This window comes from Colias croceus, chromosome 1, assembly GCF_905220415.1.
Source record: "Colias croceus chromosome 1, ilColCroc2.1".
Classification (NCBI taxonomy): Eukaryota; Metazoa; Arthropoda; class Insecta; order Lepidoptera; family Pieridae; genus Colias; species Colias croceus.
The window spans coordinates 1,997,362-2,021,197 of NC_059537.1; the positions used below are offsets into that span (position 1 = coordinate 1,997,362).

Genomic DNA, 23,836 nt, shown 5'->3' on the forward strand with positions numbered 1-23,836 from the left:
GGAGCTTCCTAAATCACCTGGATTACCGCATACATTTATCTCTTTCCCACTTGATACAGCCCAGTACCACCTTCATACGTCACATGTATAAGAACGATTTAAGCCTGAAAATGAGTGTTTATAGCTGGTCCTTCAGAGGGGCGTGTTAAGCTAAATTGTGCCTTCTGTCGTTTTGTTAAGAATGCTCGTATATTCCGAGGTCCAGGTGTGTTTAGAGACTTTATATAGCCGTTACTTGAGATGTGGGTCGTTTGAAGTGTTGCTAGGATTTGCCCAATTTGTTGCGGTCGCTTTTGTGTCTCTGTGGTCATTTGTACGTCTTTCATTATTAATTTGGTCGCAGGTGGTTTCACGCAGTTGTCGAGATCGTAACACCTCAGCTCATTTCGACATTTATTCTTTTGTAGGATGTGGTAACAAAATCTTGTTAAATTTACTTTTATCACAGAGGAATCGAAATTTATTTATTCATTAAAATATTCTTTTAGGCATTAACAGGTACGTGATTAAACAAGATTTTGATTCCGCAGTGAAAAAGAAATCAACCTATGTTATGGATCATACAATTTTATGCTATTTAAATAATTATTTAATCGTATTATTTTAGTGTCGGAACAAGGACCGCACGAAAAAAGGCTGCTGAATGCTTTGCTAGCTTCATATAACACGCTTGAAAGGCCGGTCGCCAATGAGAGCGAACCGCTCGAGGTTAAGTTCGGCCTTACATTGCAGCAGATCATAGACGTGGTGAGTACGCGCCTTTATATATTCGAATTTAGAACGTCCTTGTCATTTAGTTTTTTTGTAAAATGCAATTCTATCCCTCCCTGGCCGCGAATTGTTTCAATACTTTTTATACTGGCAACTAGACATATCTTTTTGATAAGAAAAAAAACGTAAAACAAATGCCATTCATTTCGCGCTCATATTAATTAGATTAATTATTTTTTAGAATACGGTGATTACTTTTGATTCGATATTGTTTTAATGATTAGAGTGATACGGATGTTGGAATTTATGATATTGCATTTTGCAAAAATAATAAGTTTTCATGGTTTATTAATGAACATTTAAAATATTGCCTAATCTGGTATCAAAGCTTTGTGGAGAAATAACAATGGTTTTTATAACTGAAATATACAAATTTGGTATGTCAATATAATTCAGTGATTTGAATAAAATTCGTATAATTGTATATAATTGTATTGATGAACCTTAAAATAAATAAAAAATACAAACTACATTTTTGGAATACTCTCTGAAACATCCATAAATTTGTATTAATTCGAATTTTAATCGGCGCTTTTCTATGATATATTTATCCATATCCAGCATTGTATCCAGCCCTTTATTAGGTACATCTATAGATAATATTCAAACTAATTACGGATTTCTTCTTTCTTATCTTATTCAAATAACTTCAAAGGGGAGGAACAGAGCAGAGATTAAACTAATCTATCTCAATTTTTCCGTTAAACATCTTGTACGTATAATAATGACGTTTTACACAAAAAATTATTAAATGAATTTTATCACAGATAAAATATTTTGAAATAATATAAAGCTTTTTTCAACCGGTTCTATTCGAACTAAAGCTAATAAAACATAATATAATACACAGACAATCGACTGGTTTCAATATTGAAAATGTATAAAGAAATCATTTCGTTGGCTTCCAAAGCAATATTTTCCCGCTATCCAAATCAGATTACGGGATAGAAACAATGTATGGAAACAAACATATGTTGTATGTATAGGAATTTTCAGTTATTCGAGCAAATGTTGAATTTCGATTAACGGAACTCGTGTTCTGGATTTTTCTGCGAATTCCAATATCTGTTTGGAATATGCGATAGTTATGTGGTGTACGTGTGAAATGAAAAAAAAAAGTTTACCAGTGACGTCACGTAAAGAAAATAGATTTGGAAAATGCATGTCTTTTAACGCAAAAGGGAACGGGAACTCTCTTTTTTTTGTGACGTCATAAGTTTTGTATCGAGTAATCGAGAGAATTGTTTTGATTCAACAATGATAGAACAGTTTATGTTTGACTAGCTGCTCCGCGTAGTTTCACCCCCGTGGCTCCACTCCTGTTGATCGTAGCGTGATGATATAGCCTATAACCTTCCTCGATAAATAGGCTATCTAACACCGAAAGAATTTTACAAATCGGACCAGTAGTTCCCGAGATTAGCGCGTTCAAACAAACAAACTCTTCGGCTTTATAATATTAGTATAGATATTAGATATAGTATAAATTAATTGAAAAATTAAATAAGTGGAACATAATTGTCTTTCGTTATAAAAGTAACATTGATTTAGAAATGAAAAACTGAGATGTCCTGTAAACGTATAGCTTTGGTTCAGACGACATCTTCACAAGTTCTAAATAAAATGTTGTTATAGCGATTTCTTATGAGTTTATTCCCGCTAAGGATGTTGCATGTGACATCACAAAGTTGAGCACTTGAATCCCTTTGAGTCAAGTGTATACAAATTACAAAGGCGACGTCAACGCGTCGAATTAAATCTGGAAATCTAGTTGGTTTGTCGGAAGGTCCGAGATATAAGCATGTTATTTACGAGCGTCAAGAAGTTATACACAATGTAAGAAATGTACGATAAAAAATGAGAAAACTTAAGTGTGAATTGGAAGAAAGTCATTTTATTATAGCGCTAATTCTTTTTAATGTTTCTGATAGTCTATAGAAACATTTCCTAGCTTAATAAAATCTATACACGCAGAGACCCTCTTACTTAGTATAATGCCTAATTATATTGAAATACAATGTTTCTTTTATCATTGGGTCAGCAAAATACTTGAAAAAAATTTCGGACAATTTCATGGGGCATTCACCTTTGGTCTATGTAATACATTGAAATTTTAATTCTACCACAGAATACATAATAGTAGCTAAACGCTACAGAACGGACACTCTCCGCCTCCCGCCAAAATTAAACACTTACCTCACCCCGCACGATCAGACATGTTATGGTACCCATTTCCCCGCAAGGACGATACCAACGACGTCTTTAGACGAAACGCAACGAAGATTGACAACATTAATCAAATTGACTTAAAGCAATTTTATTATTTTGGATTTGTGATTATCGTTTTTCGTAGAAAATGGTTAGATATTGTGCTGTTTACGGATGTATTTCATCAGAAAAACGCGAATTTTTTTTTACGCTAGTCACAAATGTGCCAACCATAAAGAGTTTACACACACATTTGCAGTCTCTACAGTGTGACTGTCAAAACTATAATTTTGTATGGAGTGTCCGGGGTGTGATTCTACCACAAAAGTATATAATGCAGGCTCCTTAGAGCAGCAGCTGTTTTAAACCCTTTAAACCCGCATTACATCCGTTCGTGTGTAAAAATCCTAAAGCAGGATTGAAGAGCTATTGCAAGAGATATAAAAAGTTGCGAATTCTCTTGTGTAGAATTTAGTATCGTGAGGGTAACATGCTTTGTACAGGCTCGTTGAGCCCCGAGCGTTCGGAACGGAGCGAATTTCAAAAGATATTACGTTAGTCATGAAAGATTTACGAATTGTGGATAGGAGTTATAAATTATAATGCGGTTCGGTTTATGTTTTCTTTTTTGCTATGTAGTGATGTAGTATTAAAATATATTTATATGTGTAGTGGATAAATATGATACGGAGAGTTGTTGTATACTAATTTTATCATTATTGTCTGATTATGGATGTTTTAAAGTGTATTAAAATAAATAAATGAATAAATGATGTCAAAACACAATTATTAAAAAGTATGAAAATGAAGATAAACAAACAGAAGGTAATATAAAAACCCCTGCTGGATTTTTTCCTACCAAGTATATTAAAATGGCTATCTATTGGGAAGTTTTTACATATTGACAACTATATGTGTGGATATGATTCTCTATCTGATACACATTTTTATAATAAGGCGTTTAATGAACAAGTGAGCCAATAGACCATACCAGTCTATAACCATAGTTAAATTTGATAGTATTAATATTGTGATATTAATCGAATTGGTCAATTTTCATCCTGTGCCAATCAAACTGTTAATTATTCTTCCTATATTGAAGCCTGATCCCGTTTTTCATTAATTTTTCATCAAACAGTAATAATTTGAAGTGACATTCTTTAATCATAAATTTTAAAGGGAAAACTGCGAATCAATTAACCATTTTGTATCGTTCAAAAAGATCATAAAATTAAAATGTTCGTAAATGGTTCGTAATAAAAGTTATGCCTTTGAAACGGAAAAGTGGAACTATTAAAGATGGCGACGAATACTTTGAGTTGATTCAAGCGAGATATTAAACCTACTTTGTTCTTTCAGTTTGTACAAGTATGAAATCCTTCAATGTTGCTAATTTTGCTTGGGAATATAACGCTCATAAAATTTAATTTTTTCTTGAAATTGTACTGAAATGTGATTCTTTTCGAATAAATGTTTAAAACGTTTAAATATTTCTACAACTTATTGACGCTATGAATAAATAGAACAAATTATGTGTATATAATAGAAAAGTAATAAAAGCTAAATTAAAATTCTATAAACACAATACGATGCTAAGTAGGTAACAAAAATGAACCAAAAAAGTAATATTCATTGTATTTTTCGTTCCTTTCTTGCGACGCCGTGCGTTCGTTTTATAAAGGATGAGAAAAATCAAATCCTGACGACGAACGTCTGGCTAAACTTGGTAAGTGGTAGGTGGGGCAGATGCCTTCGCCGTCCCGCCGTTGATAACGGTACTTTTTTTAAATTTCACGCGCACTTTTTAAATTTCGAAGCACTTTTTTCATCACGTTTGGCGCACTTTCTGAAATGACGGTTACAGGCGGCGGTGGCGGCTAGAGGGCGCTGCTTGCGGCAGCTGTCGCATGAAGAGTCAGTGTTAAAATGTTGTTACGTCATCTCGCCTAAGTCTAGATTATGTGTACGGCCAAGTGCGAGACGCGTCCGTCGCTCGCGCCTTGCCTTCCCCTGTGTACCCAGTGTTGATCAATTACTAGAACATTTACTGACTACGCCCTTTCTCTCTGTTTATGTTGACATCGTCTAACCAAATAGGACGAGAAGAATCAACTACTTATAACCAATATATGGCTGTCATTGGTAAGTGTGATAAAAGAAAAACTTAAATTAATACTCGATAAAATTTCTTTTTTATTTCTTTCATACTTTCCTTCGTTTTGTTTTCTTCTCATTTTTATGTTATCTATCTTTTTATTTTCTTCTGTATTGAAATTGCATTGCATTTCGGAGTATGCGGCAGATTTTTATATTTATATTGGATTGTTTAGTGACTTCTTTCTAAAGTTCCTTGTCAGTAGACTAGTGGTAGTCCCTTACATGCATCCCATCATGATTGTCATGCTTTGATTAGCATCCGTTCTTTGTTACCTATGTCAGTTACAATGTGTCCAGGTAAGTCGAATCCGAGGACTTTATTCATCAATTTTAATCATTGATTTCATCCAACATCTATTTCTCGAAGCTGAGACCAAACCTCGGCTCAGCTTTGAGTCATATCAACCGAAGTAAATTTATGAGCTGCCGTGTAAACCGCAATGCATTTAACATGTTTTATAATAAATATTGATTTAATATCATAATAAAATACTAAAAATAATGGATAACGATCATCGCAATCAAGTCGTCGACTCTGGTTGCTGTTTATGGAGCTAGAGATGGATTTGTTCAAATTATTGTTTTGGTGACGAATGTTTGAATGCATATCAATTGTGTACTGATTGTGTAAATTTGTTATTTAACACTGTAAATTTATTCTGCACAACCCGAGCCCGCTATTATTTTGTATGCTACAAACATCGTAGGTATATTTTGCATGGCCATGGAATGCGATATTACAAACTTTACCATGGTTTTCGACTCTTAAATCTTCGTTCCTATTTGCAAATGAAATAATATTCCCATTAAATGCAAGCGTTTAAACTTTATTTTAGTTTGTTTTTATTTAATCCGATTTACGTTTCGATTTCAATGCTTCAGTTATTTTTTGTTGATTTTCCGTAATTCAATTTCGCTAAAAGAGAACACTAAAATCGCTCGCATATACTTCTTTGTTTGTTTTTGTAGAGTTCCATAGGATTCGGTGTCGATTGATGACAAAGAAGTATGTGTTTGAGCTTAAATTATTAAAGTTTAGCATTTACCAATATGGCAGCTTAGAGTACAGAAGTAGACCCAGATCCTTGTATAAAAATCTTTGAGGACGGTCAATATTCCCTATAGGCGTATGAAATATTATGATTCTTGTGATATCGTTCAACATAGCATGGTTATCCGATGCATGCGTGTGTTTGTGACGTAATAATATGGTGTGTCTATGTGTGTTTGGTACCTGTGTAATTGTTCTTTACTAATTTATGCTTCTAGATCTTTTCAATCTTAAATATTATTATTTGTTATTTATTTTACGTACTTCAGGCTTTCTAAGTTATCGTTTTTTTAGTATATTTTGTTTACTTTTGTGCTAGATTTCGTATAAGGTGTAGCAGCTTAATTCTCAGATATTTGCCTAATTAAATATCTCAGAATATAACTGCGAATATATTAGATTTTATAAGGTTATCGACATGGCTTAGAGCAGTTGCAAAAAATAAATTATATTTAATGAAGTTAGATAAATTGGAATAAATGTAGCAAGCACTAGTTTGATAACAAAGTTGTGCGACTAACTTTTGTAATATAAAGGTCGTGCCGGGTCTTTGTTGGCTATCTAAGCGCTCGGTTATTGTTTGAAAGCATTTCAGCCAGTGTTGATTAGTGGAGGCAATTTTTAACCTTCTGTTTTATATGTTTTTCATTTGTATTTTATAAATTTACAGTATTTTCTTTGTAAATTAGTTGTTACAAATACTCGTAGCAGCTGCTACGACGTAGCACTTACTAGTTTCATGTTTTACAGTTACGTATCTACATTTACATTCTACCATGCTTTATAGTTCCTTCTTTATATGAGTAAAAAAAACTGCATTTTGTATGTACTAGCTCATTTGCACTTAATTTATGGTCATAAATTAAGTATGATGGATTATGAGAGTGGTGCAATAACAAATGTACTTATGATTTATAAGGCAGTAAGTTGACGTGGTTTATATTATTAGCCATTCTTTCTTACTCCTAATAATTATTGCTTAAGGTAAGTTAAAACGTTGTTTTTGAAACTATTTATGATTAACAGCTTAACAAGTCCTAGTGAAGTGTAGGTACTAATAATATTAACGAAAGTTCCTATGAATTTGAAAATGCGAATTTGTTGATCTTAAATTGGGTATGCATATAGTTTAAAGCTTGCAACACTGTAATAATATTATAGGTTACCTGTTTCTACGTACCTTAGTTTCTAAACTGTTGGCTTAAGCTAAGCTAAGTTATATAGTGGCTTAGTTGACATAATGTTTGTCTACTTAACACTCACGATGTGTGATAGATACCTGTTAGTCATAAATATAAGCTGATCATTAAAAATTGCCTCCATTTTTATATATTTTAAGCTTACTATATCGTTTTATAAACTAATAACAATACTGCTTCACTGCTGTAATATTTATAATACCTATTGATTATCTATGTTTACCAAAGACCATGCTGAATATAACCCTACCTAAATTATAAAGTACAGCATTGTCTCTGGTAACGATACACCCGTCTCTTTTACTCATACGGTTTTTACGCACGTGCGACAGGAATGGAACGACTACAATTTAAGGTGGAACGACAGCGACTACGGCGGCGTCAAGGACCTCAGGATAACACCGAACAAGCTATGGAAACCAGACGTTCTTATGTACAACAGGTAACGGAATGTTGCATGTGTGTTTATCGATCTATTAATTATATTACCTTGCAGTCTTCGCAATGGATTTGGTAATTATGTGTAGTTAGATTAACACGTTAAATTTTTGGTGTAATTTCGTTTTTCCAAAATGTTATGATAAATTTAAATAGATTAAACTCAACACTATAATAAACATTATTATTTTAAAACACATTAATTTTTTATTATCAATTCATATTAAATCTTTATATATTCTTATTCTTTTTAAACGAAATTGTTTGTCTTTAAGAATATTTTATGCTATAAATAGTATATATGTATGTGTATTTATCATATTATAGTGTAATAACAAGTACCTAATACTTTAGTCTCAAATATTTATGGCAATAACATATATTTTAAATATGACATCAAGAGTAGGTAAGTTAGCATACACCAGCATACACACACACTCTCTTCTATAAGCCCTTCTCTAAGCTCGTAAAGTATTTACCGTAATAGTCCCTGATTGGCGCAATAAGACGCAACTGTTAGCTGAATCTTTATGTATTTTCGCGAACGTAACGCTAAATTTTGCCATAAAAGTATACTCAATATTGATCTTTATTACAGTTTAACTTTCAATGTTATGCTGCGATAACGCGTAGGCATTTCGAATTTTCGCGTATTTACGAGAGGATTATACCAAGTGTATGGAATGATTGAAAAATTATAATATATGAGAAATGCCAGCATTTTTATCCAAATGTAGAAGTTTATGCTACTAATATGTAAAGTGGAAAATAGAAAAATTGCCGCGACTTTCACATACCTTCAATACAAAACAATGACCTTTCGCAATACAATACGACGTGTGTATTTCTTATTTTATAGCATTTAGAATTCTAAATATTGTTAAAACAATAAAAAGATCTTTAGAGGTCGCTGCTTGAAGATCTACTCTTTTCTATAGCATTGTTTATTTAAAATAACAGTACAAATATGTCTTTGCTTTTTTTCTTATTTTTATAAAAGCCATAAAATAGTCTATGTTGCCGTATGTTTGTATATTTCTTACGCTGGAAAGAACTCTTTCCAAACTTCAATAAAAATGTTTTACATTTCATATAAGTATTATATTCCTAATGATTAATTTGAAAATGTATAAACATTTTCAAGACATTTTTGTACAGAAAATTTTCCTTTAAGAAATATAGCAAGTGATTCGGGGAAACCTTCTGAGTAATGGATGGAATGAAGCTATTTCAAATTGAATTCTATTATATTCTGTTTAAAGTTTTATATTAAAATAACATTTATTTGAAGTGCAACTAAATTGCTGTAAGGTTCATTTGTTATTTGCATTTTAAATTAGAACACAGGTTATGCAAAAATAATCAGGAAGTTAGTATCGTAGGTCAATAAAATAGGTATGGTGCATGTATGTATCGTATTACCAATTATTTTATCATAAAAAGTTCTCTAAAAATAACAAGTAAATGGTTTGAACGTTAACAAATAACAAAAGTTGATTTTTTTCATAGTATACAGTAGTATGTTGTGCTAACAAACATAAAGTTTAAAAAAACGACTCGTTAGTACAAACAATTCTTTAAAAACAACCTAATTTGGCATTTAGTAAGTTTTCAGTTTGGGGTCGCCTGTAAAATGTTTACATATTCTTATCTCAAATGATTTCAACGAAAGGTCTGGCTGTTCGCCAGTTACATGGCGATAAACAGGTTAAAGTTTTAAGCAAATATGCTATGCAATAGGTAAATCATACCTTTAAAAATTGTAAAGTCGATATTAAAAAAGGATTAAACGTTAAATAAAAAATTCACAAAATAACCATCATTTGAATTGACTGGATTTTTTGAAATATGTTTAATACGTAAAAACAAAGGAAAAAGAAGGAATACGTAAGTAAATAAACATAAAATCAAGTTATGACTGCGTTTAATTTAGCAATTAATCTATAATTAGTCAATTAATTAATGTTATAATCAGCCTCAACCACAATGACTAATTATTAAGAGGAATTCTCCTCAAAGTAACGATCAATATAACTCTTTAACGTAAACTAATTTATAACAAACCATCGTTTTGTTTCATTTATAACCAATACCAAATGAGACGATGGCAGAATAATAGCATATCTTTTTTCTCTTTATAGTTATAAATTTTCAGTTGCACAAGAATAAACAAAGAACACAAAACCCCGGTTTCAAAAACAACATAATTCTGGATATAATCCGTTCCCCTACAGTCACACTAATACAGGAATATTGCAAAAATATGGCTGCACCACCTCTTGGCAACCAACCGAGATTTCAACATTTAAATTATATTTTAAACGTAGGTACTTAATGTTATTAGCAAATTGGAGAGTCGCCAGAACACTATGTATTATTCAATTATATATGCTATTTATGATTTAGCTTCAAATTAAAGTTAAGTGCTTTTCAGCAAACCAGGAAAGCACTTATTTCGGCTAAGAATTTGGAAAGTTAATATAGGTCATAGTTCTAGTAATTTCAGGCAGGTTTATGCATGTAGTGCTTAAAATCGTTTCTAGAAATAATAATCAAGTTTAATTAAATATAAGCAGATACCGTATTTGAAAAAAAAAATGTTCAGAAAACTTTTGATTTTCGTAGAGTCATAGATTCTTACGTGAGTACATCAATTAATTACCGCAATTTTTGAAGTGAAACTTCTTTATCGGGGTTGGAAAAAAATTTAGTGGAACATTTTTTCGTTACGCGTGACATTTTTCGGTTACACGTCATCTTTTTCTTATCCCTACCACGCGTGATTCGACGTATTTCTGTAAAGTTGTATATAGTAAATTATTTTTTGAAAAATAAGGTCATAAACGCACGCATACATTTTTTTTTGTTCCGCATCACACACTCATAAGGCTCCAGAATGCCCAAGTGTAAAATAAACACAGTATCGGGTAGCAGAAACCAAAGCTGTTGGTGTAAGCGTTGTAAAAGCCAATCTAAAAGCAATCGACTTTGATAGACGCAACGCTTGAAATTACAATGACAGAGTAGTGTAGAGACGGATTTCATTATATTTTTTTAATATTGCCAGTCTTTTTTCCTTTTTATTGGGCAGTTGTCATATTTTTTAATGATCGAATTTATTTATAGGTGATAAGTCTTCTAGAAAGGACTTAGAAGTTATTTTTATCTCATCTCTTGATCGAATTAAAAACCTTCGTTTATACGCTTACTGACTCTTACACGAAAAACTTGGAAAGTTTTAAATATTACAATTCAAATTTTCGTAGCTCAAGTCAACTAATTAAACGAATATTTCTGCAAATACTCGAACAAGGAATGAAATCTTGGCTAAGTATTGGCTTGGAATTTATACAGTAATTTATTGTAGATTTTGTAAGCGAACCTTTGAATGACTTCCAGATTTCTGTAATAGGCACCTTGTTTTCTTCTGTTGCTTGAGACGCTACTCACACTGATGTGTAACACTGTTGAAGATAAGAGAATTACAATTTATATGACATAAATTTATAAAGGATAGAAAAAATTCGATCACGAGGCGGGACTTGAACCCGCATCCTTCGCGCCATTCCGGGGCGGATGCCTAACCAACTCAGCCACTCGTGACCCGCCTGAGCAATCGAATTCATTCTATCCTTTCAGTTTTATGTGTCTTAAGGGACACACCGCGCGCCATCTATTGAGATGATTTAACAACCATTTCAACCAATATGAAGCACTTTTCAGTGAATACAATATTGTAACGATGGAACACGACCTTTTCTTGAATTTATATTTTTTGGTTTTTTATGGCATTCAAATGCTTTATAAATATAAATTTATAAAGGATAGAAAAAATTCGATCACGAGGCGGGACTTGAACCCGCATCCTTCGCGCCATTCCGGGGCGGATGCCTAACCAACTCAGCCACTCGTGACCCGCCTGAGCAATCGAATTCATTCTATCCTTTCAGTTTTATGTGTCTTAAGGGACACACCGCGCGCCATCTATTGAGATGATTCAACAACCATTTCAACCAATATGAAGCACTTTTCAGTGAATACAATATTGTAACGATGGAACACGACCTTTTCTTGAATTTATATTTTTTTTTGTTTTTATGGCATTCAAATGCTTTATAAATATAAATTTATAAAGGATAGAAAAAATTCGATCACGAGGCGGGACTTGAACCCGCATCCTTCGCGCCATTCCGGGGCGGATGCCTAACCAACTCAGCCACTCGTGACCCGCCTGAGCAATCGAATTCATTCTATCCTTTCAGTTTTATGTGTCTTAAGGGACACACCGCGCGCCATCTATTGAGATGATTTAACAACCATTTCAACCAATATGAAGCACTTTTCAGTGAATACAATATTGTAACGATGGAACACGACCTTTTCTTGAATTTATATTTTGATTTAACTTTAACTTTATATTTTGAATGTTCTTAATTATTGTCTCTTATAAAATTTAACTACATTAAAATTGAACACTGATAAGAAAATCTTAAAATCTAAAGACAACATGAATGAATGTGATTTAAATTCTACATTACTTAGTATTTCAAATAATAATCTAAATTAAATGTAGATTAACAGTTTGAGCGCACCATTATAGAATATGTACCTAAGTATTAAATTACGTCAGTATACATAGTAACTTTACTAAAAACACGATGACTTTCTTTCGCGCTCGGTACCACAAACTAAGCATGTTTGTGGTACGTGGCCCGCGTCACTTGACCCCCCGCGAGTTCCCCTCCGTTGCTATGCGAAAATACATTCGTTGCTCTACTGTAGGAAAAATTGTAATACTGTGGCCTGGGCGTTATAACACGTCCAGGGAGTTCCTGAGTGCCGATATCACCATCTTGAGGAAAAGCTTCTAATTTCGATTTAAAACTGCATACATACGAATTAACCTGTTCTAAAATAATTGTGAAATGAGTTCAGTTTTAAATTTGAGAAATATTGATTTCTTGTATTCCACTATTCGTTGTCAGTAGTCGAATACAAAATATATTTAAACAAACTTAGGTTGGCCTTCAGGCAAAAGGGATCCTATCAAATGGTAAACTTGACCTTGTATCTTAAAAGTAAGCATGAAAGGACCTTCTGATAATTATTGAGCACCAAAGGATCATTTGAAACGCACTACTATAAGAGCGAATATTGTCTAATAACAGTTTAGATTGCACAGTATGTTCCTCTAAAAGTAGTGATTTCAAAGGTTCCGGTGTATCTTCAAACGAAAGCCGTCTCCTTACTCCACTTTAAAGCATGTAAAGCATGCAAAGAACATACTACGTTAATATCGCCTATACAGAAGATGATCTGTAATAAATTGTGAGGTTATAAGCAAACCCACTTTTATATTTGTCGGACCACACCACCGAATTCGTAGATTGTTTACCTCTAAGTCATCAAGACTATGACGAAATCGTCTGCAGTAAGACGGGCCTCTCGCTATTCGTCCGTTTTCAGAGACTGAATAATTTCAATTCTTAATCTTTCATTAAACAAATATTAATCGTTCTTGTCTCAAATAATTGTAATATTCGCGTCCCTACTCTAGTCATTGCTTATGCTCATGTTCATCTTCAAGAGATCGAATAATATTATGATACACCCTATCATTTGTCAAACGGTCTTCATATTGAGTAAAGTTTCAGATTCTCGAGATAAAATATGACTGTCGTGATCAGTAGTGAGACGTAATTCCCTCTCAGTGAGGGTTTCGGTCTAACGGGATAATAGGGGAAACCGGGTTTGTTTGTCTCACGGGTTGGTTGTCACAGCGGTCTTAACACAAAACTGAACTATCGAATAAGTCTGTTGAAAAGCGTGGCAAAAGCGATACAGTGACAACGCTGTCCCCACTTCGCGTCAGACCGCCCCGATCTGCCGTGAGGGCCTTTTTTTTTTAGTGGGGAAATCTTGCATAGATACCCACGGCCTCCGGGGAAGAGGCCGTGGGTTATGTCGGATTCCTACCGACCAAAACCCCACTGTGTTCCGTCGAGCCGCATCAACGACAGGGCCACGGGTATGTGTAGAATTCATCCGTGACTGCCGTGAGGGCCTCACAAGTGTTTATAGTTTTCGCACAGATTTTTAATGATATGAGGACCGAATATGGTCCTCATAACATCACCATCAGAAAAAAGGAAATATTTTTTATTGTGAAAAAATATTAATATGATTAACACTATTTTAACATATAAAATATTATAAGTCTGTGAGTGTGTAAAAAAAAAGACGGGTTGCACTCCGGGAGTGCCGGCAGATAGCCGGCAGAAGTGAAAACTTGATTATTAACGTTCAGCATGTTTGATATTTTGGAATGGTAGGTATCTGTCTTACGCATGGAATATAAGGGCTAAAAAAACTAACATCCGTCTTACGCTTTTTCGATGGTCACGTGTCCTGACGCGAGTTTAAGATTTTATACCCAACGCCGCTAAAAAAGTTTTCACTTCAATAAATCCAGCTAATAACACATCAAACTTATGTTTATAATTAAGTATACGACATGAAAATATATTAATTACCAAGCAATAATAATACAGATAAATACTGAACATAAGTATAATAGTTAGTATTAGTTAAAATATACTTTGACTGTTAGTCAAAGTTTATTTTTACTAACAACATGTAAATGAAGAAGAAATAATAATTACCAACGAACTAACCTTTTCTATAATACTTAACACGGCACATTTTTCAAATTATCTTGCTCAACTCTGCTCAAAAATTTGAGGGTTTTGTTGGAACTTTAATGTGTCAAAACTATGATATATCTAAACTACGATACTACTTGAAATAACTTGCATGCGGAAATGCTCATTACAATTGTGAATCTAAAGAATAACTAACAACATACTATTCAATTTTATTGAGCTGATGAATATCTTTTGCCTGGAAGAGATCACCGTCTCCTAATAAATATACTGTGTTTTCTTATAAAATCTTTACATAATTTATTTTATTTAGTAGTTTAGTTTTTGTTATTTTTATGTAAAAATGAGCTTGAGCAATGAGCTTATACATATTTGGCAAAAGTATACATACATTTTTTATAATTTCAGGACCGCAACTTAAATGGGGCGCTCGGAAAATATGCCTATGGGTTATTAATAGAGAAATGATACACAACAAAGTTATGTTGGATCCATTTTATTTATAAATAATGAAAATGATATATTTATAAAATATAAAACATATTAGTTATGTAAAATGATTAAAAATAAATAAATGAAGCAACTACGATTCAAAGAAAACATCTTGTTCAGTGTGAAAATGCTCTTAGCAATCCTGGATGATGAACTGTATATCATGTACTCTGATCCCAGTACGGTCGGTACCTCGATAGCCATAACGATAAATATTATAATCAGTTAACCGCAAAGTCAAAATAAAAACATTACTTGTACAGTTGTGAGTGCAAAATTTACGTTTCATTTGGCAATAAAATTTTTTCGGTACTAAAACGTAGTAGTTTGATATGTGGCTGGCTGCCCCTCCTCTCCTTCCTGAAAAATATCCTCCAAAATTTCCCGAGATACTTCCAATGATTGAACCATTATGATTAACACTATTATTGATATTGATCAATGATTGAACCATTGGACGTTGGACATTAACTTCAGTCAAAAATTAACGAAGCGGATGATTACTAATTTCCACATAATCCTCGCTGCCACTATCTTTATCATCAAATCATCAATTTTCAAGTGGTGTTGTAAAATGGTCAGCAGAAATCGTCTTCCAAAGGCGATATAATTTTATGAGCATTGAATCTGTAAATAAAAAAATCAAAAGTTAACTGTAAATCTATAAAAAAAGCTACTTACAAATAAAATTTTATCAAAAACTACTGTTCCCAATGCACCTCAAAATCTTGTAAAAGTTAATTAATAAGAATTGCTATAAAAGAATTCATCAATTCATCATTTTATTATTTCATTCAAAAAGTGTAATAATATAATACCAACAAAACACATGAATTGCTATCATTATAAAAAAATAAATACCTGTATGTAACAACTTACCTTTAGTGGGAACGCATGATGGTGAAAATTCACAAAACACTAAGATTGCATTTGATATTTTTGGTTTTATGGCATTCAATAGTCAAAAGTCGATTTCTCTGTCCCTATGTCCCTTTGTATGCTTAAATCTTTAAAACTACGCATCGGATTTTGATGCGGTTTTTTAAATAAATAGACTAATTCAAGAGCAAGGTATATAATTTATTAGGTTTTAGACAAAGCGGGCGAAGCCGCGGGCGGTAAGCTAGTAAATTTATAAAACACGAAGATTTTTAAAATTGTAACTAATGAACACAATCAATATTAGATTAATTACTGTAGATAATGGTGTCTAGTTTTACTTAAAATAATAAACATCTAACCTCACTTTAAAAAAATGTAGTATATTTATTATTTACACGAAATATACCTTATAGGGAAGGGAAGATATGGGTTAAAGAGTTAAATAAATAACATGATTATATTTAAATTATTAATTTTCAACAGTGTATTCAGTAGTGTTAACATGTAAATTGATTTGATTTTTACGAAATCCCATAGATGGCGCTGTTACAAAATTAACATTATACAACTTACATTCTTTAAACTATGTTTCTCTTCCCAAGTTACTTAAATGGCATAATTTTTATAGTTTCAATCTAGATATTGTCAAACAACATTTATATATGCGTCATTTAATTATTAATTTCCAATAGTTAATGTGTGTTTGATTTTTATAACACTGGCTATAGATGGCGTTGTTTCAAATTTGTCTTTATACTGCTAAGATTCATTTAACTGTTTCTCTGCCAAAATTACATAAATGACGTAGTTTTTATAGTGTAAAGGTAGATAATAGCATGGCTTACTCAAAAACAACATTTAAACATGAGTCTTTAGATTGTACGCTGTCGTAGTACACGGAATATGTAAGAAAAATAAAGGTTCACAGCTCCTCCCCCGTAGGTGATAGCTTGATAATATATAGCCTATAGCCTCACCCGACCTGTTAGTAATATTCATGCAAAATTTGAAGTCAATCTATGCAGTACTTTTCGAGATTAGCCCAGACAAACATACAGACAAACAGACAAACAGACAAACAGACAAACAGACAAACAGACAAAAATTCTAAAAACTATGTTTTTGGCTTCTATATCGATTATAGATCACGGCCCAAGTATTCTTTTAAAAAAATATTCAATGTACAGTTTTGACTTTCCTACGATTTTATTATATGTATAGATTAGCGCGAAATTGAAAAAAGAATCTATTTTTCTAAGGTTCAGTGGCGTACCATAGGAGAGCTATTCAGCAGTCGATGATTAAGGGTTGATAATGAGATGATGGTTTATTTAACATTTTAACTGAATTTCTATGTTTTGTTACACACGTTAATGTGTTTGGAGTGGTTAGGAACATAGTCTATTGCGCCATAGCGTGGACTCTATTTGCACTTCTACGAAAACGTCATATTCATTACATCCATCAGGTTGTAAAATGTATTTGTATATGATTTGTATAATATGAAAATATATAATAATATGTAGTATAAGTAAGTTTATCATAAAGTATTTATAAAACTAATAATACAACGTATCTAACCAACTTAACAGACATTGGCGTATAAAAGTTTTTAAACATGAATGAATAGGAACTAGATTGTAAATGACTTATCAATAATTATTGCACGCGAAACATAATATGATTGTATTAAATATAAAATTATCTTATACTTTAAAACTTATTTGACATTTCAAGTACTTGTTCTTTTTTTATTTTGACAACAACACAGCAAACATTTTAATATGTTATATTAAACCTTAATTTAAAATTACATATAAACGCTTTGCTTAATTCCAATAATAACAAACAACACACACTAACACGATTTCTTTCAGAGAATGTGACAGCACAGTAGGAGGTTAAGCCGATTTACGATTCTTGCTTCTGAAAGCAACAATCGTTTGCGAGGAATCCGACCTCCTACTCCGTGTTGCCACATCACTGTACACGGCTCCATAGTCGCTGATTTGAATCACCACACCCATTGTTTCGCTTATCAGATTACAAAAGAAACCCCCAACAATCTGTATAAGCGAAGGAATGACTGATAAACGTCTAACCTAAATAATTCGATAAACATGTCCCTTAATGCTGATATTTTTATCGAAACCATTAAACGTCCCAGATAAATCCTGAGCACTAAACTTCAATTTAACGCTAATATTTCTTTTGCTTCTATCACAATAAACATCGATGTTGTAAATAAATAAATTTTCCTTTCTACCAGCTTCCTTTAACAAGTCATTTATTTTATTGCTCAATCTAAAGCATTTTCCTTTGATGTTTTATCTTATGTTTCTGGATAAAATTGTGCCCCTAAATTGCTTTTTAACCTCTATGTACCGTAGCCGTTACTTTAATAACTTAATTTGTAAATTTATATCACAATAAATTGAGACCCTTTGTACATTATACGATTTAAATGGTTTGTTATTGATTAAAAAATCTCTTGGGTAACGATTTAAAAGGGACCAGAGCTCTGAATTTACTTAATTTATTCATTGAGGATTCATTTACAGGGAATTGCTTTTTAGGCGACGGCCAAAGTGTGTGACACATTTCATGTTTATATTTTCACTGAAATATCATACGCCAATGTTGCTGCTGAAATTTTCAGCTGTACTTTGAATGAGAGATTTAATAAATGCACTAAAACTATAACAAAAAAGGAAATGCAAAATGTGGCCATATCTGCATGAGCAGACTCATTGCATCCTAAAGCGTTCCCTCCGAGGCACGCCATGTTTGCATGAATTATATAGCCAGCTGGTACGAATCCTAAATTCAAATAGATTTTATGTAAGGATGTGTTTAACAGCGCTCATTTACATAAGAATAACATTCGCTATTCCGACGTCTTTAAGTTTCATCGAGAGTCTCGGTCTGGTTTTGCTTTCAGACATTCCACATATTGTGGTAATGTTACTCCTTTATAGGTACTTTACATAGAATTATATAAGAATGCTTTTTGATATAGTGCTGATGAGGGTTTTGACGGGACGTACCAGACGAATGTGGTGGTCAGAAACAACGGCAGTTGCCTGTACGTGCCCCCGGGCATATTCAAGAGCACATGCAAGATAGACATCACGTGGTTTCCTTTCGACGACCAACACTGTGACATGAAGTTCGGTAGCTGGACTTACGATGGCAACCAGGTACTTGCCACTTTTAGGTCTTTACAAATATACTACTAGAGAAAATCCACGTTAATAAGATTATGCAATGACGTGGAAAATAAATATGCAAATGATGAATAATACCCCAAATTCAATGTTAATTTTGAAACGGGAAATAGGCGCTCGTTGTTGCTAAAAATATGCGAAAGAAAATATATTTACGTATAATGCTATATGAGTACTTTCTCTTTGAAATTTCATGCATATAAAAATCTAATTAATAAGCTCGGTGTACTAAAAAAATTCAAGCTTGTTATGTTACGGTTTTCGCTCTTCGCCGTCTGTTTTTCTATCCACGGCTCAGTGATTTCATCAGCGCACTTACATTTAGCGGCACTTGTATTTGTATTTCCTAATGAATTTAGATTATACCGCTTGAATGCGCGAGCTTCTATTTCCAACAGAGAAATTTAAATTTTTAGAAAAAAAAATTTGAATATTATCTAAAAAAGCCGAGCGTTTTATACGAAGCTAGAAGGTTTAGATAAAGTACCTCACGAATGAGTTAGGGTTGATAGATAAGGGAACCATGTGAGAAACCAGGATAATTTATATTATCCGGAAGTTCTGTATGTACTATTTTGCATGATGCAAAATTACGTCGACGTTAAAATATATTTTCATAGTCTAACTGCCATACGGTTGTACGATATGTATTTTTTAGATGCGTAGCTATTCGAAACCCTATTTGTAATAGAGCTTTTTTATCGACATAGAACTTGTATTTTAGTTCCCTCGTTTTTTGATTAAAACTGCTGTTACTATCATTTCCCTGCTAAAATGTGTTCATGTGTTTTAGTCTTTTTTTGTTTGGTATGTTTGATTAGTGTTTCATATTGCCGTATGGCAAGGCACCTTTCTTATACCTTTCTTCTAGTTGATGAGCATGGAATTATTTAGATTACTCCTAGCACTTTTTATTTATGGTTCTCACATTTCCCTCAGTTAAAATTGTATGAAACAAAATGATGTGATAGAATAGCATGGTAGTTGCATGATTTCCTTAATATAGATTTACCTGTGTTTGGTAAATCTGTATTATGGGTACGTGTGTAGATCACGTTTAAAATATTTTTACTATAACAGTTGGATCTGGTGCTCAAAGATGAATCGGGGGGTGATCTATCAGACTTCATCACAAACGGCGAGTGGTATTTAATAGGTAAGAGTGAAATGATAATTTCTACAGTAGGTAATGTTTTAACAGTTTCTTTACGGTAAATTTTGTGATAAAAAAGTGAGATATTCTTAAACCACATTACATATACATACATACGTTTGTCAGGGGAAAATCTTTTGGATTCTCATCCTCATCGACCAAATTTTATGAATCTTCATATGTTCATTCTAAATTTTATGTTCTATCGGCAGTAATGTTATGATATTTCTATGACTGCTTACTTCTAATTGTGTTCTAAGCTATGATGTGAAATTCTTCCCAGGAATGCCAGGAAAGAAGAATACAATAACATACGCGTGTTGCCCAGAACCATATGTGGATGTGACGTTTACAATAATGATTCGGAGAAGGACTTTATACTATTTCTTCAATTTAATTGTACCGTGTGTCCTAATATCGTCTATGGCTCTCTTGGGCTTCACATTACCACCAGATTCAGGAGAAAAATTAACGTTAGGTGAGTCACTACTAAAAACTGTAAGCAAGCTTCTTACAAGCTTTAGCAAATGGCACAAGATTTCTGATCAAAGTCGATGATGTTGGTGTTTTGGACCTGTATGATTGGGATTCTAAATAGAAATAAATGTTTTAGACTCTTAGATGTTTTATTTTAATTTTTTTTGGATACTACCAACAGGTGTGACGATATTATTGTCGTTGACTGTATTTCTGAACCTGGTTGCTGAAAAGATGCCTACTACATCGGATGCAGTGCCTCTTATAGGTATCGCACTGTAGTACATCAGTTTTATACGCACGCTGCTACATATTTCTTTTACAAGATGCTAGTGGAATTATATCTTACGAAGCTATACACTGGAGAAGCTAATCTATTAAAATTCGGCCAAAGAATATAACTTACTAGTTTTCATTGTGAAACTGTGATCTTCGTTTGTCTTCAACAAATTTTAAATTATTTGTTTGAATAAATCATTGTAACAACACCTTTTTTGTAACTACATTCTTGTAAATAAATAAAATTTGAATTTGAATTTGAATTTTGAGCAGCGTGCGTTTACTGTGCTATTTGCACTAGATTTTTTGTTTAATCGTGTGACTGTGCTAGTGACCCTTCTAATTACTCCCTTAACATATGAGATCTACAATCTAGATACACATTCGTTCTGAACACCATCATCATCACAGAATACGGTGTAGCGAGCGGGACTCGGCGAAGGATGGGAACTGGAGAGTTGTGTGATTAAAGGGAAGCCACAGAGTCGAAGGCGGTTAACCATGTGTTTGATTTCAGGAGTCACTATTCTTCTCTCGCTGACGGTGTTTCTCAACCTGGTTGCTGAGACTCTGCCGCAGGTCTCCGATGCAATCCCCTTGTTAGGTACACTACCCACGCCTTACCACGATCGATCCCCTCCCGTTTTCCCCCCATTTATTTTCACTTTACCTTCATCATTTTATGTTTTGTTGTCTCTTTTGTTTTCGTTTATCTGAACTGTCAATCATTTTTCCTTCCATTTAAACGAAATTTAAACAATATTTTAAAACATTACAAGGAGTAAAAGTTTCGATTATTGATCCTTTGTGGAATATAAATGGATATATTAATTTAATATTGGATACAATTTTCTATATCAAATTAAATGAGGTATCGCTTCGCTTGTGTTTACTGTTATAAAATATTATATTTATATATCATAATATTGTTGTTGACCTTCCCAAGTAAAGTGCAGCTTTTTTATTATTGTCTATTATAATATTCAAGTTATTTTTTATGTTTTTTTACATTTTTTGTTTGGATTTTTAAGTAAATCTTGGAATCGATTTCGTGGTCCTATTAATATTTTGGTCTAAGTTGAATAACTAAATTCCAATAATTTTTCGTGATTTTATTTTATACTTTAGTTAATATTAATTTTTATTCGTAACCTAAACTACCTATAAGAATTTCATTATAATTGGTTCTGTAATGCCCCTAATTTATTTTCATTTGCAATATTCGAACAATATTTTTGTGCATGGCATGCGATCTTTGGTATATTTTACTTGCACTTTAAGCTGTAAAGGTAAGTGAAACGTTTTCGTTTTCTTTTGTCTTGTATATTTGATGTAAATTGTAATATAACTGTTTAATGTACGCAATCGATTCCAGGATATTTGTGTTGTGGTTTGGGCGCTGCGTTGAAAAACATTTTTTGTTCTGCAATATAGATACTTGGAGGGCAGATTGGGCGGAATATTCGTTTCTTTACTCTTCCTTTAAATTTCAACAACTAAACAATACTATAAATATGAAATTAAAATATCTCCTTAAATAGTTTCTGCATGATTGTTTTTTTGTTTTGTTTATGATTTTACTTGAGCCCTGTACCGACTGCACACATACAGAAAGCGGGTGTAAATTCCAGAGGCGCTAGAACCGGGGGAGTAAATGTACAATAAAGAGTGTCCTTGTAGATTTTATTTGTGATAGATTATTTGATCTTTGCAGGTGTTACAATTCTCCTGTCGCAAACTGTTTTCTCTCTATTGGTGGGGCACGTCATCACTAAAACGTCAGAGGCGATCCCCCTAATAGGTGAGAAGCGGGTGTTTGCTTTAAAAAATATGTTAAATAAAACTAATATTTCTTCTAAAACTCCTTCTAAATTAATATTTTTCGATGAATGGGTTGTGAGGAAATCGCCTTGCTGCATTTTTGCACACTTTTCTTCTTTGTAAAGAGTTTCCTCAGCTCATTCTCGAAGCATCTAAAGAATAAATAGAAAGCAACGTTTTGCTTGATTGATTTCAGATTACGCGGATTTATATTTCCTTCAACTTCTTTTTTTATTGTATTAGATCCCAAGTCTCTATGATATGTCTGAACTCTATGCTTAAGACTATCGGTAAATGCATTTGATTCGCGCCGAATAGCTACTAATCTTCTTAGTCGATTGATCTCGCCAAAATTATACCTTCTTGTAATGTATTAAAATAATCTTATTCATTATCTCTTCATTCTCGCCCATTCATAGACTTTACGATAATAATCTTGTCATCTATCTTTCACAATCAAAGTTGAGTAGAGATATTTCGGTGACTACTGACGTCAGATAACAATGAGCATGTTTATAATTAAAACGAAGAATAAAGCACAACTCTCCTAATTAAACTTATGCTAATAAGCTTTAAATATGCAGGAATGGTTTTGCTTGTAGATATATAAAACTGGTTGAAGTTAAATAGCGGTTTAAATCAACTAAGTGAATGCGGGTAGAGGGCCCAGCCTCCAAGTATCTGGTCTCGACGGGTTTCACCATCAGCCTGTGGTCCCTATAAATAAGTAAAGTTAATATTAGCGTTTTGTCACAGGAAAACATTTCTTTGCTTGATATATTTTTTATTGTTTGCTAATTAATCCTTTTATTACTAGTTTTATGTTTGTATTGTTTGATTTTTTTCTAATAAATGAAGGTCTAATCTTTATAGACGTTTTAATTACGTATTGGAATAGCTAAGGCCTTTCATGTAAGTCCTTAGTATATTATGATAAACTCCTACAATTAAATGCACCGTTGGTTAAAATGTAAGGTTCAACAAGTTTGTTTTAAAGTTTCTTTTCAAACACTAATTAC

At 32.8% G+C, this 23,836-nt stretch overlaps 1 protein-coding gene across 19 annotated transcripts in view; it reads left to right on the forward strand.

The window, feature by feature from the left end:
- The window catches only part of LOC123695178 (neuronal acetylcholine receptor subunit alpha-7), a 100,536-nt gene that overhangs the window by 71,218 nt on the left and 5,482 nt on the right, over positions 1–23,836 (forward strand). For 2 of the 19 annotated variants that reach the window (XM_045640945.1, XM_045640955.1), the window contains exons 2-9: positions 608–747; positions 4,661–4,705; positions 5,077–5,121; positions 7,719–7,828; positions 18,880–19,060; positions 20,168–20,243; positions 20,524–20,718; positions 20,899–20,985. In XM_045640945.1, the coding sequence (XP_045496901.1) occupies positions 608–747; positions 4,661–4,705; positions 5,077–5,121; positions 7,719–7,828; positions 18,880–19,060; positions 20,168–20,243; positions 20,524–20,718; positions 20,899–20,985 (879 nt within the window). Of the gene's footprint in view, positions 1–607; positions 748–4,660; positions 4,706–5,076; positions 5,122–7,718; positions 7,829–18,879; positions 19,061–20,167; positions 20,244–20,523; positions 20,719–20,898; positions 20,986–21,513; positions 21,601–23,836 lie in introns of all 19 variants that reach the window. The other 17 variants (XM_045640942.1, XM_045640949.1, XM_045640975.1 and 14 more) reach the window with 9 other exon arrangements.